This window comes from Marmota marmota, unplaced genomic scaffold, assembly GCF_001458135.2.
Source record: "Marmota marmota marmota unplaced genomic scaffold, marMar, whole genome shotgun sequence".
NCBI classification, from domain to species: Eukaryota; Metazoa; Chordata; class Mammalia; order Rodentia; family Sciuridae; genus Marmota; species Marmota marmota.
The window spans coordinates 12,938,640-12,956,566 of record NW_026000101.1 but is presented as its reverse complement, the minus strand read 5'-3'; the positions used below and the strand labels follow the sequence as shown (position 1 = coordinate 12,956,566).

At 41.0% G+C, this 17,927-nt stretch overlaps 2 protein-coding genes across 2 annotated transcripts; one reads left to right on the top strand and one right to left on the bottom strand.

Annotated features, from left to right (window-relative positions):
* Positions 1-2,303: 2,303 nt before the first annotated feature.
* Alg2 (ALG2 alpha-1,3/1,6-mannosyltransferase) lies at positions 2,304-7,578 on the bottom strand. Its single transcript, XM_015492271.2, has 2 exons — positions 7,177-7,578; positions 2,304-4,658 (listed from the first exon to the last, which is right to left on the bottom strand). Exons 1-2 carry the CDS (start codon positions 7,522-7,524, stop codon positions 3,756-3,758), a joined length of 1,251 nt encoding a protein of 416 aa, XP_015347757.1. The 5' UTR covers positions 7,525-7,578; the 3' UTR covers positions 2,304-3,755.
* A 241-nt stretch (positions 7,579-7,819) lies between these two features.
* On the top strand, positions 7,820-16,253 carry Sec61b (SEC61 translocon subunit beta). The gene is made up of 4 exons (XM_015492272.2): positions 7,820-7,977; positions 8,172-8,269; positions 12,711-12,812; positions 15,967-16,253. Exons 1-4 carry the CDS (start codon positions 7,975-7,977, stop codon positions 16,052-16,054), a joined length of 291 nt encoding a protein of 96 aa, XP_015347758.1. The 5' UTR covers positions 7,820-7,974; the 3' UTR covers positions 16,055-16,253.
* Positions 16,254-17,927: the final 1,674 nt, after the last annotated feature.

Sequence of the window (17,927 nt, the reverse complement as noted above, 5' to 3'; positions counted from 1 at the left end):
CTATGATGTCCTGCCTCACCTCAAGCTCCAAGGCATAGAGCCCATCTTCTATAGACTAAGACCTCTGAGACCATGAGCTCTCAAACTTTTCCTCCTGTACAATTGTTCTGGTGAGATCTTTAAGTCATAATAGCTAAAAGCTGACTAAAACATGAGGAGATGATGTAGAATATTGCAGACAGAACCAGGTGCCTGGGGCAGGTTAGAAGGTGAAGCATTTGTGAAGGAGGTGTTCTTACTTCAATTGAAAGAACTCTTGACCCACAGTTGCACTGACCCAGACTTGAACTCTTGCTCTATTGCCTCCTGGTTTTAAGCCTCAGATTTCCCACCTGTAAAAATGTTTGTAATAATTACCTGGAGGGATGTTGTGAAGAGCACATGGCATTACAGAGCAAGGATCTGCTGCACAGCTGAGGCAGCCATGGAGCTCCTGATACTGGTTCTTATGATCATGCCAGAAAAGATTTCAGACATGTCACTGAGCAGCAGATGAATTTATCAGTAGAGATAGGAAATGGCGAGAAGGGGACACTCAGGGGAAAGAGTGTCCAGAAGTTTCCAGAGTCCCACCCAGTCCACCTCTTGACATCTGACAGCGCGACTGCCTCAGACTTCCAAGGCCCCACTGCTCATGGTAAAGGTCCAAGGCAGCTTTGGGTCACTTCAGCCCACACTGATTCTAACTGGAACTTCTTTGTCTCCCTGAGTTCTGGAATCTAGTCTGGGTAAGGATAACGAAAGTCCCCCCCTTTAGGTAACCTGTGTTCTTACCAGCAGGGAGACTTTCTGTCTGGATTTGTCCTGCAGATCATAGGTTGTATGCTGAGGAATGTAACATTTCTATTGACTTAAGCCAAGGCTGCAAGTAAATTGCCTTTTACAAGAAATCATGTGGGGGTCAGCTCAGTGGGCCCAGTTTACAGAATCATCCCCATAACTTCATGTTCCCACTGCTCACGTTTATTACCTACCAATGGGAAACTTGGAATGAGCTTTGCAGACTCTAAAGGCCACCCATAGGGGCTCAGTTGTCAGTCACTGGATCACTGTCAGGCGGGAAGAATTGCAATTCTGCTCCCCCTTAGTTGAGTGGGTGAATTACATTTATGTGCAACATGACCACCCCAGCCCCCCACCAGACGAGTATGTATGAGAGACATACAATATTTCTTCATATCTAAGGGAAGCAGGCTGAGAAATTCTGCTCTGTGTGGAGTCCTGAATGGACCAGGTAACACTGACACCTGGCTCAGTCCCTTTTCAGTTTGGTACTCTTTCACTTGTCCGAACTTTGTGCATAAAAAGGGGAATTATAACCATCTCACAGATGGCCCCAAAGATGAAAAGAGAAAATGAAGAACAAAGTCTTTCTTAACTGGTGTATCTGAGCAAGTGCCCCTGCAGAGGTGCAGGGGGAGGTGGGTGAATTACATTTATGTGCAACATGACCACACATGGGGCTTGCTGAGGAGGTGGGACTTCAGAATCAGAGCCTTGAGACTCTGCCTATCCCTCAAAAACTGTGACCCAGGCAAGTTGTTAAACTACACTTATCTACAAAGGGAAATATATCTACACTCCCAAGACAATGAGAGGATGGAATGAGCTGTCCTCTCTGTATCTCCTGTTGTACCCAGCAAACAGAGAAGAGCCAATTATTTAAGCACTAGGCTTATTATTGATGAAGTCCCTGACAAGTCACCTCCAAAGTTCCACTGATTTTCCCTAATTCACATGTTAGAAATTTGAACACATCCTGTATGCAAAACTCAATTCTTAGCTGGCATCCAATCAGAAGCCAATGGAAGCTTGCTGGGTGCAGTGGTACACGCCTGTAATCTTAGCAGCTTGGGAGGGTGAGACAGGAGGATTGCAAGTTCAAAGCCAGCCTCAGCAATGGCGAGGAGCTAAGCAGCTCAGTGAGACCCTGTCTCTAAACAAAAGACAAAATAGGGCTGGGGATGTGGCTCAGTGGTCGAGTGTCCCTGAGTTCAATCCCTGGTACCCCCCCAAAAAAACTGAAAGCTCACGGCAGGCAAGGGTTTGCAATCCTCTCAGACTGTGAAGACCTAGTGTCACCACCGGGGCTGAGGGTAATGAAGTCAAGCTAAACTAAAGCTCTATGAACACATCTATTCCATTTTGAAAGGATCTGCATAAAATAATGGTCAAATAAGCAGATCGTTAGTGCTTGGAAGGGGTGACAGTCATTAATTCTGCTCATCTTAAACCCAGTGGCCAATCACCAGATTTTTTGGAAAGACACAATTCCCATAAACACAGCACACCAATCCACAAAATGGGGAATCACCTAGTTTACTGGGTGGTGAACTTTCACAATGCTAAAGAAAATGGAATTGATTTGGCACTTCACTTTGTAGAACGCCTTTTGGTGGTGTTATGTGGATAAAATACTCTTGTGATACAGATGCACATGATGAATAAATTTCAACCTCTAAAGAATCCCCCCAAAATATGGTAGTGTGGAATGAACCTACATAAAACTTGTAATAATTTCCATATCCCCAAATTGCAAAATAGCATCAGTTAACATTATGTACCAACTATTAAGTACTTTAAATTATTGAAATCTGTCATAATCACACTATGAGGAAAGTATGACAGGACAATTATCCTATTTACCATAGATAAAGAAACTGAGGTGCAGAGATAACTTTTCCTCAGGCCATACAGGCTGTTGGCTCTCAATTTGTGCTCTTAAGAGATGATTAACATGGAGCCTTTGACTAGTAATATTTGCTAGTTTTCAAAAAATTAATCTATCTTTAAATACACTGAAAATTTTGCTTTGTTTACTATTTGTACTTAGACCAATAGGTGAATACTGAACTCTAGGACTGGTTAGAGTCCTAGAATATATGAAAGGGACATTACCTCCAGTTTGAGAGGTAAGTGGAGGGTCAAGGCAAACTTCACAGCAGTGGCATTTAAGCCAGGCCTTGACAGATAATTATGTACTATGTTTACTTAGTAGGAACCTAGTTAATATAACAGATATTAACAAAACTGGAACTCAGACAACATCAGGAAACAGGTCCTAAACAAAGTGCATGTTGCACGTTGTGACAATGTGACCTCTTCGGTCAACATCCAGTTTACTCAGCTTTCTAATTTCAGGTTTGGCTCTTACCTATATTTCTAACACCAACACAGATCAAGGAAGCCAAAACCTAATCTTTTGTCTCCTCTTTTGATAAAAATTTTTTATTGTCATGTCTCAGTGTGCAAAAATACAATATCATCTTTGTAAAAAAATAAAAACAAAAAATAGAGCACTCTTGCTGTGGATTTAGACAAAAGTCTAACAAAATTTCCTAACACTACAGTAACCCTGTTCTCATTATGCCGTAAAATCAAATTAATGAACTTTGATGATGATATACTTAAACCATCAAAACCAATTAAGGCATAATATAATTCAAAATTCACATGCAGAGAAACAATAATCCAGAGAAAATATAATTACAATATTTTGCTGAAGATGGATTTGTACTTTTTAAAATTTCATACTGGTAAGACTTGGATTGATGATAGCATAAAAGATACAGGATACTATGCACTGCATATACATAGCATAATATTTTTCTGAGACAGGGATTTGTGGTATATAGGAAGAAGAGCTCACATTCAAGACTTGGGTTTATTAAAAAAATCTCTTCTGTGCTAGATTCTGGATTTCTACTTTTTTTTTTTTTTTTCCAAAACTGTATCATAGAGCTTAAAAAATTTGATTATACTAGCAGTTTGGTGACATATTGGTAGAGCTGTTCTGTAAATGCTTCAGAAGAAAACTTCTCCTTCACCCTGGCTCTTCCAGCTAGACCCATTGTGGCTTTTAAAGAAGGGTCACGGATGAACTTTTCTATTGCTTCTGAGAAGTGCAAGGGGTCAGGCTCACACAGAAACCCTGTGACACTGTGGATGATGGACTCCAAGGGCCCACCAGAATTAACAGCAATGACTGGACACTGCATGTACATGGCCTCCACAGGGACAATGCCAAAGTGTTCATTGCTTGGTGTGTAAAGCACACATGTGCAGTTATGGAGGAGTGAAATTTTTTGTTTGTCTGAGAAGGACCGCAGGAAGGTCACATATCCTCCAAGGTCAGATTGCTGGACCATTTTCTTCAATTCCTGATAGTGTTCCACGTTCTCCAGGACTCTCTCATCATAACCACCTGCCATGATCAGATGAACCCTCTCCCAATCTTGAGATGTCAATCGTGCACGTAGCTGTACTAGGGCTTCTAGTGCCAAAGACAGATTTTTCTTCCTTTCATATCTGTTAATGGAGAGGAACAGGAATTCTTTTTCTTTGGGGACTAGGTCATCAAGTTTTTCAGGAACAGTTGAGTCAAAGCTGGTGACATTCAGAGATGGGTAGAGAACATCAGGGTCTATGTGAGATAAGGACTTGAAGGTTTCCTTAAAAATGGCAGCTGTGAACTGGCTGTTGACCAAGATGCAGTCTGCCATGCCTGTGGTGTATTCCTCTATCCAGTCAATTGGGGCCCTGTATAGCCTTTTAAGAAAAGAATCTCTCCGGGTGAGCAGCAGATCTGGGAAGTGACAGTAAAACAGGATCTTCTTAGGCCGTCTGGCCAGCTTGAACACTGGGATACAGGCAGACACCTAACCAAAGCAAAAATTAACAGCAGATAAAGTGACTGTTCAACTCAGCCTCAACCACAGCAGAAGAACAGACAACCTGCCCTCCCTACCAGTGGGTGGCTCCATGGGCACTTCTGATTTGCTTTGTATCCTCCTTTCTAAGTCCAGTACAATGACTAGTATATAGAAGGGCAGCAGATATTTGCAGAATGTGTGCTAAACATTCAACACTTCAAGTCCAGTGGTTTCCTCCCAGTGTCATCCAACAGAAATAAAATAAAAACCCAGTAACATTCAACATTTAAGGATGAAATTGATTTTAATATATTTTAATCATTTCAAAATGTAATCAATTCTAAAAAATATGAACGAAATGCTTGTTTTTCATATTAAATCTTCAAAATCAGGTTTATATTTTATACTTCAGCATATCTCAGTTCAGACTTGCCATGTTCCAAGTACTCAACAGCCATATGTGGCTACCATGTTGTACAAGGTAGCTGTGGGATCTTTCTCTTCCTAAGGAATTAATAAATGAGCAACAGTAGTTTAGAGCACAGATTCTGGAATCAAGATTGCTACGGTTTAAATCTCAGTTCTTTTAACTGTGTGACCATGATCAAATAATCAACCCCTCTTTGGATTTCAGTTTCTTCCTATGTAACATGGTGACCATCATTAGACAAAAAACTAGTATAGTTTTTATGATTATGAAATGTACTGATTTTTTATACTTACCAATTTATATTAAGAATTTAATATACAGAATGTGCTCCATAAATATCAATCAAAATCATTACTGAGAATGAACTACAAACATTACCAGAGATTTTCTTATTGGGTAACCTTTACAAATCACTTAATCCCCCGCTCCCTTGAATAACACCTGAAGGAGCTGAGGATATGGCTCAGTGGGTAGAGTGCTTGCCTTGCATGCACAAGGCCCCGGATTCATTCCCCAGCACCACAAAACAACAAAACAAAAAAACTAAAACATTTGAAGAAGGTGAGCTTTAGGGATATTGTGCAAATATATACAAACCTGCTTAAAGCAGCAGATATAGAACTTGAATATTCCTACCTCCATGCCCCCTTTTTTTCTCTACCCAGTATATCTCAACTGGCTGACACATGCAGGTGTTTGGAATGTTTGCATTTTTTGAAAAGAAATGACTTCCACATAAGCAAGGATGATCAAAAAAGTAATTGAGGAGTCATAATCAAGGAAACAAATGCAAATATGATGCTATTTCCACTTATCAGTTTGGCAAAGATTAAAATGGTTGATGATATTATTCAATGTGGACAAGAGCACAGAGTAATAGGCTCTATCACAGACTGAGGGAGATTTAAGCCACACAACCTCTTTAGAAAGCAAATTTGGTGACCAGTACTGACATTTAAAATGAAGTGCTCTTTGACCTACAACTTTATTTCAAGGAATTCACTCAAAGGATGTTTGCAGAAGTTAACAAAAAAGTGTAGAAATGTTTACCACACCACCAGCATCCTTCAACAGAATGCATAAATTATGTTAAATTCAAACAAAAGTGCATTTCCTGCCATTAAAAAAAATGAAGTGAATCTCTGTAATGATATCTAAAGATTCTCCAAATAAGAGATTTTTGCTGGGCTGGGGATGTGGCTCAAGCGGTAGCACGCTCGCCTGGCATGCGTGCGGCCCGGGTTCCATCCTCAGCACCACATACAAACAAAGATGTTGTGTACGCCGAAAACTAAAAAATATTAAAATTATTTCTCTCTTTGCTGAAAAAAAGCAAAGTGCTCAATAGTAGGTATGTCATAATCCCAATTATGTACAAATAAGATGTATCTATAAACAGATACACACATACTGGTATGCCACAACTTTTGGGAGGATACAGGACTTTTACACTGTATTCTTTAATACTACTTAACATTTTAGTTTAAAATTAAAAGTCCTGAAGAAATGTTACTTTTTAAAATGAAAAATTGAGTGTTGGAAAAAAGTCTAGAATAGCCACAGGTAAAGAATTTGGACTTTCCCTCAAAGACCAATAAGGAGCCATGTTAAAGTTTTATCGGGGATATAATGTGTTTAGTTGGGTGTTTTATTTTTAATGTATTTTGAATTTTGAGACGGAATCTTGTCCCGGCCTGGTCTTGAACACACAACGCTCCTGCTTCGACCTCCCAGCTTCGTGTTTTAACACCAAGACATTGCTGATGGATTAGGGTGGCCTGGAAGCAGAGTCAAGGAGTATAATGGAAAAGAGGGAAGACAACACACGAGTTAGATGTAAAAGGTGACAGAAGTGGACCGCTAATGCTAATGTGCTTTAGGGCTATCCCCAAGTCCCATCTGTGGCAGAGCGCCCGAAGACCTGGTTAAAATGCAGATTTCTGGCCCCACTTCAGGGCTCCAGGAAGAAAGTTTCCTGGAATGTGAGCCCTGCGACACGCAACGACTAGAAAACAGTCTCAATCGCGGTCTACAGGCCAGTTCCGACCTACACTGGGCAGAGGTCCTCCCTCCGAGGCCCGGTGGCCTCCTCACCTGGTCGCACACAACCACGTCGAATTCCTCATCTGCGAGGAACAGCACGTAGAGCGCCAAGAAGATCATGCGCACGTAGGCGCAGACCGCAGCACCGCGGCCGCCCCAGCCCAGGCTGCGCGGCAGCCAGTCCCCAGCGCAGCGCACGGGTAGCTCGCGACTTTCAGCGAAGCAGTGGCCCGGGTCATAGTGTGCTGTCCAGATCTTCACTCTACACCCGCGCGCCTGCAGCGCCAGCGCCGCGTCCAGCACCAGCCGCTCGGCGCCGCCGACGCCCAGATCTGGGTGTAGGAACAGCACCGACGGGCCAGGCCCAGGACTCCCTCCCGGATCCTGCCTCTGCGCCATGGCCCGGAAGCCGCGTCTACACCCTGAGCCCGAAAGAGGGCTTCCCGCAAGCTCCGCCCCCGGAACCCGCTGGCCACTGAGGGCTGACTCCGCCCCGCCGCGCGTGCGTCCGTTAGGACACATCAGCACAAATATGTGGTCGCCTAGTAACTGCCGGAGAAAATTTCTCGTCTGACTTGGCTATAGCCTCCCTGTGGGAGACATTTGTCCCCGTGAAGGAAGCTTTTAACCAAGGAAAGGATACTGACGGTCTGTGCTTTCCACTCAGCCAAGTCGCTACAAGCAGGATTTCTACAGGCACATCGTGGGGCAACCCTAGCGTCCTTGGAGTCAGCGAGGACCCTGCCAGCAGGTTTGGGGGCGGGGCCTGGGCCAGTCTCTCTACCCGTGGGTTCTCAACGCGACCGGCAACTTTCCTGCAGTCTCCTCAGTTCCCTGTCTACCTTCAGCATGGTATGCGGCCCCAGACTTCTCTTTACTCCCGCCTCTCCCGGGAGTGCTGCCTCTTGCCTTGTGTCTCGCTCTTCCCCCGGGGTTCCCCTGCTTCCCCAAGCTTCGAATGCGGGTGCCGGTCTCGGCGGTGTCAGCCAGCGGACCGGGGTGGGCCCGCGACGTTCACCGTCTGTCTTGTTTTTCTCCTTCTGCAGCCAGGTCCGACCCCCAGTGGCACTAACGTGGGCTCGTCTGGGCGTTCTCCCAGCAAAGCGGTGGCGGCCCGGGCGGCGGGGTCCACTGTCCGGCAGAGGTGAGGATCTCCGCGGCCCACCCTCTGGCGGACTTCGGAGAGTTGTGCCCTGAGATTCGTTGGATAAGGGGAGGAGACCTTTGGATAGTAAGACTTACAAGGGCAAGATGAGCCTGAGGTGACGTGACCATTGGGAGGGAACTCAGTTAGGGGGTGCCACTCTTAAAAAATAAAAACTAAACTGGACAACTTTGAAAAAATGAGGTCATTAAACTAATGTCTGTGAACTTGAGCTTTTGCCCTCACATTACCATCAGGAGGTTCCCTACACACTTAAATTTAAAATAACTTGGTGGCAAAACTTTCTCCTTTAACTGTAACCGCCTCCCCCCACCCCATAGTGTCTTCTTACTTCCGTATGGCACTGCCATACAGTCATTCACTCAATACCAGAAACTTAAGCATCATTTTTTTTTCTCATGCTCTCCGTGCAGTCATATACTAGACTTTAAATTCTGCATGAAAAATCTTCTCATTAGTTCATTTCTTCTCCATTTCCCGTGTCCTTTCATCTACTTTTGCATCAGTGGCTAACTTTTTTGTCCAAGCCATTTACATTCCAATCCACCCTCCAGTCCCCTTTACTCTTCTGATTAGTTTCTTTGTTAGGTTTTCCTTGCTGATCATTTAGAAAAGAGCGACACCAAGGATTGGTGGTCTTTCCAGTCTAACCTCTCTCCTCCATCTCTTCTGTAATCTACCATTAGTGAATTTTTTTTTTTTTTTTTTTTTTACTGTTTTTTGAACTGACTAGCTCCTAGCTTGGTTTCTCACCCCCAGTTTATATTTATTTTCCCAAACTAGCTTAGGTTATTTCCTTGTGAGACCTCTGACAGTAGGCAGAGTAGCTACTATCCCCCCCAATACCATTTTGTTCATGTTATTTTAAGACCACTTATGTTTCCATATTTATCTCCTACTTTAGGTTTTGATAGAGCAACTGCTCAAGTCTTCTCTCTCCCCATTTTCTATAAGTCCTAACAAAATGATGAATTAATGAAGGGATCAAGCAACCCTAGTGTTTTGGGATTTTTGAAGTAACTAGTAAGGTGGCATCTAGAGAGGAGATGAACTTAGGATCTATGAAAACTCTCCTTAAGGATGTGAAGAGGGATGATTAAGATAGAAAATCTAGATTTATGGAAGAAAATCTAAAACTGATGATTTGAAAGTACATGAACTATTTTAACTCAGAACAAGAAATTCTAATAGGCCTGTCAGAAAGAGTATCCTGAAGAGAGAATTGGCAGTACTGAGGCAGGGAAGTTTGGCAATTTAAGAGTTTTTAGAGAAAGAGCAAATGTTTAACTCACACATATAAATGTGCTATGTGCATAACTTGTTTACATAATAAATAAGAATGAAGTAACAAATGAGTGGATAAATGCAACTTCTAAAGTTGTGAAAAAAAAGTTGATGTCATCTTTTAGGTTCAGTATGGTAGGGCTACCGTAACTGAGAACATTTTTTTAAAATTTATTTTTTATTTATAGATGAATATCCTTATTTTGTTTTTATGTGGTGCTGAGGATTGAACCCAGTGCCTCACACATGCTAGGCAAGCACTCTACCTCCGAGCCACAATCCCAGCCCTTGAGAATATTTTTATGTCATTGAGAGACCCTGCAATAGTCTATTCTACAGGTTTGGTCCTGGTTAAGTATTACTTCAAGAATATAATGTAAAAGTATTGGCTAGGAACATATTCACATTTTGTAAGTCTTTGAGAAAAAGTTGAAGCTAATGGTTAATAATAATGCTGTTATAGTTTGAAGATTTGCATTCTACATGAATGAAGTAATAGAAGTGATGCAGGACTTAAATGATATTGGGCTGGAGTTGGAGTCTTTCCTCTGCTTGATTCAAGGTAAAAGGACCTTTCTGTGAGGATGAAAAGTAACAATAATGCATTAAAAACTGTAGAACTCTGAAGTGCTACACAGTATTCAAGCAGAATTAATGGGATTCAGGAATATTAAGATGGTAGTATATTAAGATGGTCATCAAGTAATTATTAGGGGTCTACTACATGCCGAACACTGTTGTAGCTTGAACGATATATCTGTGAACAAGATAGTCAGGGTTTGTCCTCATGAACCTTGTATGCCAGTGTGGCATATTTATTTTGCAAGCCAAATAAATAAGTAACATAATTTTAGGCAGTAAAGGCTATGAAGAAAATAAAGCTGAGTGGGGAAAAGAGAGTGTAGGGATAGGGTGGGGGTGGATAGTGTTTTTAGATAGGGTGTTCAGAGTGGTATTTGAGTAGAGAACTGAAAGAAGTAAGGGAGCAAATCATGAGGTGGTCTGGAGAGGAATAGACTTCTAGGTGGAAGGAATGGTTAAGTGTAAAACTGAGGTCAGTGAACTTGGCTTGTTTCTCAAACAGCCAGCATGAACTGTTATAGAAGGAGGAAGGCAGTTACAGGCCAGAAAGAATTGATAAAATAGATCTCAAATAGAAATTTAAGAGATTAAAGTGGGCTCTGTTATTAACCTCTGCTTAGTTCCTAGTGATGGAATGAGGTATTTTGACTATATTTTGGTATTTCTAGGGGCCCTGATTTTCAAATCCTCTGCTGTGTCCCATGTACCACCAGATGTAAGAAATATTAAAAGAGGTTACACTGATTCTGCTGGGGGTACTGTAATTCCAACTTTGAAGGCAGGAAATTGAGAGAATATTGACAAGAATGTGGGTCCTAGTCCTGGCTGAGCCAGTGACTTACCATGTTGACAATGGGTTTTACCTTTTAGGTCAAATTTCTCTTTAGGAACAAGGAGGAAAGTTTCAGGTACCTGCAACGTGGGTTAAAGGCTGTTTATCTTTGAGTGAAAGCTTTTCAAAGTGCATGAGTTATTCTGTAAATTATATTTGTTATTCACAATGAGTTTTTCCATAGAAACAGTTATACAAATAGAGTTGTAAGTGCCTAGTTGACCAAGTAGCCCATAATTAATGTGTCTGAAATATAATTCTCTAGTACATAGACCAAAATTATTGTTTGACACTAATTGCTTTCAGAGTTATATCATGAACATAGCTTTTCCTGCTGGAACCCAAACTGGAAGTAGACCTTGATTCATCCCCTCATCAGTAGAGAAAGCTCCTTGAGCTGTAGACAATGCTTTTTGCATTTAGAGTGTGATGTAAAAGCAGGGTGAGGTGGCCATTAAGACCAGAGTTGGGAGGAAAGCAAGAGGAATTGGGTTTTCACTTGCATTTCCTCCCAATATACTCTTCCCTTTTTCAAAAATCTAGAACCTGCAGTCCACATCTACTGGAATGGTATTTTAAGGGAGTGTATATTGGGACTTGGTTATAAGTGCATAACTTGTTTACATAATAAATAAGAATGAAGTAACAAATGAGTGGATAAATGCAACTTCTAAAGTTGTGAAAAAAATGGGGGCAGGAAATAAGACAGGGTTTTCCCTCTCTGCTCTTTATTTCTGCTCACTTAGGACTTCTGAGTTGGTGATAAGTGGGCTGGAAAAGATTTCTTTTGACTTCTCCTTCCACCACTTACTACTTACCTCCCTATTATACACTAGCACAGGGTGGGGATGAGCAGCTGGGATTGGGATAATGTGTGGATAATTGCTGGGTGGGGTTCCCTAATGGCTGAGGGGTGACCCCAGAGAGGAGGGAATGGACTCCCTGGGCCTGTTCCTGGTCAGCAGTATCAATGCTGCTTGTCTGCTGTCTGCCAGGGCTGCCTGTCCTATACCTCATCTTATAAGCCTTGTCCCTTTGGGAGGGACAGTTCTGTTTGGGTGTTTTCTCCATTTTTCACATCCTATCTCTCTGTCCAAGATGTATGGTCAGTATATAAAATTGACAAAAACAAATTACAAAGTTCTTTTTCATAAAATAAAATATATTCCATTTTTGGAACCTGGATATAATTGAAGCTTATGCTTTTTCTTCTTTTTTTTTAGTAAATATAGTAATTTGAATATCTTTTAAAGTAGGATTTTAAGACTGATTATATAGATTTAGGGCATTTTAAAACAGAGGTTTATTACTTGACTTCACCAAAATACATGTACACAGAAACTGAAATGCGCTGTCCAAATTAGAAGACTGTATATGGTGGGCAATGGATGGGTGCTAGGGTCAGAACTGGGTCCACATTCCCTGTTGGCCACCTGCTGGCCATGTGGTCTTAAGACACTTTGCTTAACCTTCTGAATCTAATTTTCCTCATTTTTGAAATGAGAAATAGTAACTACCTTTTAGGGTTATTGTATACATTGCCATGAGACAGGTGCTTACTTCATAGTGGTTATGATCATACAGTAAAAGCAGGAATTTGAGTCTTAATAGCAAAAAAATTTTTCTTATTGGTTCTTTAACCACATCATGGTAGCATTTGTTATAATGCTATTAAAAGAATTTCCAAGAAAAGTCTGTTGGTAACATTTTTCTCTTTCACAGGAAAAATGCCAGCTGCGGAACAAGGAGCGCAGGCCGCACGACTTCAGCAGGCACTGGGGGGATGTGGCGATTCTACACAGAAGATTCACCAGGGCTCAAAGTGTAAGTCTTGGGAGCAGACCTTGTGTATCTGTCCAGTGTGGCAGAGTAGAGCAGTGCTGTCTGTCTCTGCCACATGTGGCACTTGGCTCCTCACAACAGCTTTGTTTGTGTCAATTGGGCTCAATTTGGTTTGCTTATTTTTCACTTGGTTGGCCAGGTTAGGACCTGGAATGACATCTCTTCATGGAGTGAGTGAAAGGAGAGGGAGCTCATCATGTAGCTATGTCAGAGTAAATGATAGGAACAGAGAGAACTGGAGGGGATACTGATTAATTAGATGATTGCTCTTCAATTTCTTCAGTGTTCTTGCCCCACACTGAGAAGTAGGAGTAAACATTCAAATTAGGTGATTTATCAGCATTCTGCTGGAGGCATTCACTGATATTAAGGCCTAATGGATGTTTTCCCATTATACTACGTTACCAAAAGTCCTCTAGTCACCTTGCCTTTGGTGGGTGGTGAGTGGATTTGGGAAGATGAACTAATCACTTGCCAAGTTTTCAGACTTGGGGAGTGCTCACTAGGTGATGGGAAGTGGGCATCCAGGAGACCATACCTGGCTTTCCTTGCTTGCCAGGGTTTCTGGTACTGTGGCAGACTTAGTCCCAGATCAGGTTTCCTGATGAGTAGGCTCCAGAACACTGCTACTTATAGCTTTTCCCTGACTAAACTCAGTGGGGTGAGGAATTGGAATAATAATGGCAAATTTCATTTGCATTGCACTTGGTGCTTTGCAAAGAACTTGAGTATCTACTTTCTGGTTTGATCTGTTCAGCAGTCCTGTGAGGTGGGAGATAATGCCATTTGAAGATGGTAAAGCTCAGGTTTAGAGAGGCAAAGTGACGTGCTGAAGACACAGAAAAAGATGGAACCAGATATTCTGTTAAGTCCCATGCTATTTACATGTCTGTCTGGTAGAAAAGAGACAAATTGGATTAGTTTAATTGGACCAATAGCTTTACTTGGATTACAGATTGTTTATGGGGCTTCCCTAGAATTCTTGATATTTGGTTTAATTCATGTATTGATTTTTTTTCCCTGTTATATTAGAGATTTGAAATGTAAGAATATATTTAGGAAATAACTTGGGGAGTTGGGGATATGTGAGTTAGTATCATTCTGACTGACAACCTTTTGGTATGAGTATTTCAGAGAGGAATTTTGAATTCAATAGCTCTTGGGATGTCCAGGGGATTTATTTTAAACTCTTCCTTCTCAAGTGGGTGGGAAACCTGTTTTCCTGTGGGTAAATCTTCCTGTGCTTGCTCTGAGCTCCTTGCTGTGATGCAACCAGGCTTGTGAGTCCCCCCCAGGATTGGTAGAGACTATTCCTTGATGTCATACCACATTCTTATCATATCAGAGATAGGGATTTTTGGTGAAAGGACACAGTTGGAAATTTTTACCTACAAATCTACATCTTGGAATAGTCAAGCAACATCTTGGAGCTTGTTTTTGGCTCATTCTAGGAGTTCAGAGTTATTTCAAGTTAATGTTGACAGCATTTTACGAGAGCTTACTATACGTCAGTGTTGTATGTGTGTTAATGTACTTTATACCTCAGCCGTCCTATAAGAGATACTGTGATTGTTTCCACTTTATAGATGAGGAAACTCAGACTTGAAGAAGGTAAGTAATGGGGGCCACAGTCACAGCTTGTGAGTGACAGAGCAGGTTTCCAAGCCCTAGCACTTTATTTCTGTGAGCTGTTCCCTCAGCATTATGCCCTGTGGCTGATGCTGCTCCAACATTGCCTTAAAGAAAGTAAGATCCAGTGCAGCGTGAGGATAGTCTCTGTACAGATGCCTTTAAATTTATTTACACCCTTAATTGTATGTATTTTGGAAAAACAAAATAGTAGTGTAGCGAAGACTTTAATCTCTGTGCATCATTCATTGTCCAGTCATGGTTTCTGTTACTCCTGCTACCTCACTGGGGTTTTTCCATTGCCTTGACGATTATGAAGATTTCTTTTCTATGGTCTTTCTTACTCTCCACTCCCCATTTGTATCTGGAAGATGAAGTGAGACATCTTGAACTCCCCAAAAGTGGTGAGGGCAGGAAGAGACATAGAGGTGGGGTCCTAAAATGCACATTCATAGCTTGTGAAGATCAGGGAGTTCTTTAATGAACCCATGAACAATTCCCAATTGGAAAAACATTCCATTTAGGGAAGGGCTGTGTTAATCAGCTGTGACCAAAATACCTGATAAGAACAACTCAGAGGAGGAAAAGTTTATTTGGCCTCATAGTTTCAGAGGTCTCAGTCCATGGTGGTTCAACTCCATTCTGGACCCCAGGTGAGGCAGAACATCATGACAGAAAGGTGTGGTAGAGGAGAGCTGCTCAGTTCATGGTTGGGGGCAGGCCATCGGAAGGGAGCATGGATGGATATAGTTCAGGCCACAGCCCCCACCCCAGTGAGCTTCTTCCTTTAACCATGCCCCACCTGTCTACAATATATGTGGTAGTCACTTCACAGTTTAATCCATTAAATGGATTAATCCAGTGATAGTTAAATAGCTCTCATAATCTTTTCATTTACCTCTGAAGATTCCTCTATTGTCTAACACACAAAGCTTTTTGGGGGATATTAAAGATCCAAACCATAACAGGCAGACGAGTAAAATCTCTTTTCTTCCTACATTAATATATAAATATACGTCAGACTCATTGCATGCTGCCTAGAGTGTTTGCTCTTTGAAGATGGAAATGTTGAGATGGCAAAGTGAGCATATGTGTGGAATCAGAATACCTGAGTCTAAGTCTCTCTTGGTCTTCTGGCTGTGTGTTTTTAGGAAGATAATAATCTCTCTGAGCCTCAGTTTTATTTATTTATAAAATGAGATTAATACTTGTATTCCTTTGTCATGAATTTGTTGTACAAATCAAATGGTATGATATATTTAAAAACACTTTTGAATTATATAATGTGATGCTTATTTTTGCATATCTAATACATTATAGTAAACAATGAAGTTTGTCTTTAAATAAGTCTTAATTTGAGAAAAGCGGTTTACTTGCCTTTTTTTCCCTCTTGAATGCATCTTAAGTGCTTCCCCCTTCCTCCCGCTTTACTCCTAGGCAATCTTTAGTATTAAATATAATATTATATTATCACTAAAGTAAGCATGCCTTCTCTTCTTATTTCTAGTGGCCCTGTTCCAGTATTGGTTATGAGTCTTCTGTTCATCGCTTCTGTATTTATGTTGCACATTTGGGGCAAGTACACTCGTTCATAGATTCGGCTCCATCCATCTGTCAACTGAAGAAGAAGGAAAAAACCCAACATATCTTGGACCAAAAGTATAGTGATTTTCTGTTCATGAGAAAGAAATTTTCTGTAAGCTTATTGTTTTACAGGGAACTGAACAAGAATTGATATTGAGGAATCATTTTTTTCTATGACTAATAAACTTTGTAATTCATTTATACTGGAAATCATTGCTGGTGCCTCACTGTTAAGGCCCTTATTCTCTTTACCTTTAGATTTATAAGTGAGTATGAAGAAAATTTGTCTTGTGGAGATTGTGTTCTTTGTTGGGCTGGCAGTTCCTTATACAACCCTGTAGTCATTCAAATCCAAGATACTTTAATTGGCCTTGTCTTGTTTTCTTCAAGTTATTTCTGTCCTGGTGATTGTCATTTTGGGTATTCTGCAGTTTGCAAGGAGTGTGCCTATGACTCCCATGAGGCAGATCTGTGTTCAAAGGCAGCTGGTACAGGGGAACAGTCCTGGAAGTCAGAAATCAGAAATCTTGGATGAAATATTTGCTCATTCTGTTCTTTGTCTCTAAAACCATAGATAATAACTTGCCTCTTCTTTCTCCCAGTTCTTAATTCTGTACAGTACACTTACCTCTTATTTCTAAACCTATTTTAAAGGGATTTATTTGATAAATTAGATTTTATCAAATAAAATTTTGTTTTCACTTTGAGAATTAAAGACCTTTATAATCAGAGTGAGATATTAGCATTTCTACAATGAGTTGATATAATTCAGTCCCAAAATAAAAGTTTCTGAAGATTGGCTTAGCATATGCTGCCACACTCTGATTAAGTGTTCAGTTACTGTTAGGCCTGAGGAATTACCAAGAGTTGCTCAAAGGTAGCACGTTCCAGGAGTCTAGGACTCTAAACCACAATTTCCAAAGAAGTGGTGGGACCTGTAAAGTACATTATTGTCCAACAAAATCACAAAACAATGAAGAGATATGTTGAAAAACAGACAATTTAAAAATATATCCTTCTCATACATTAAGCCTATTTCTTTCTTTCTTTTTTTTTTTTTGAGACTGAGTCTTGTTATTGTTGATGAGCCTGGTCTTGAACTTGCATCTGCCTTCCAGTTAGCTGGAATTAGGGGCATGTGCCACTGTGCCAACTAAAGCCAATTTTAAAAATTCTTTGAACAGTTAAATGATATCCAAGTTCTTTAAAAAAATCATAACCACATAGTAGTTGTGTGGTCCTACTGTGTCCATAGGACCATAAGTGGCCAAAGTGTTAAATTTAAATGATGAAGTATGTATCTTTATAAAACTTAATTTTTTTTTTTTTTTTTAGTACTAGGGATTGAACCCAGGGCTTAACCACTGAGCCACATCCCCAACCCATTTGTATATTTTTATCTTGAGATAGGGTCTCACTGAGTTGCAGAGGGCTTCGCTAAGTTGCTGAGGCTGGCTTTGAACTCAGATTCTCCTGCCTTAGCCTCCTCAGCCACTGGGATTATAGGCGGGCAGTACCGCATCTGGCTATAAAGCATTTCTTAGAGCAATATGTTAGTATCTGTGCTGTTACAAATCTTAACAAATGACATTTTATTGGGAAATAATTGATGAAAAACTAGTTGCCTTGTATCCTGCAAATTGCTTATTGCACAAAGCAGTTGTCTTCATTTTTGAAATGCAGAGAAAAGTCTTGATTTCATTTAGAATAAATTAAATATGACAGTATCTATAAGGGAATTTTCCCCTGATATTCAGATTGGCAGTACTAATAATGGTGAAAAGTTATGCCCTTAATTTGGAAAAGTAATTGTGTGTGTGTTCCCTGGAGGCGGGGATGCTGCAGCCACTTGGGGGCGCTCTTTAGTGGCAAGGGCTGCATCGT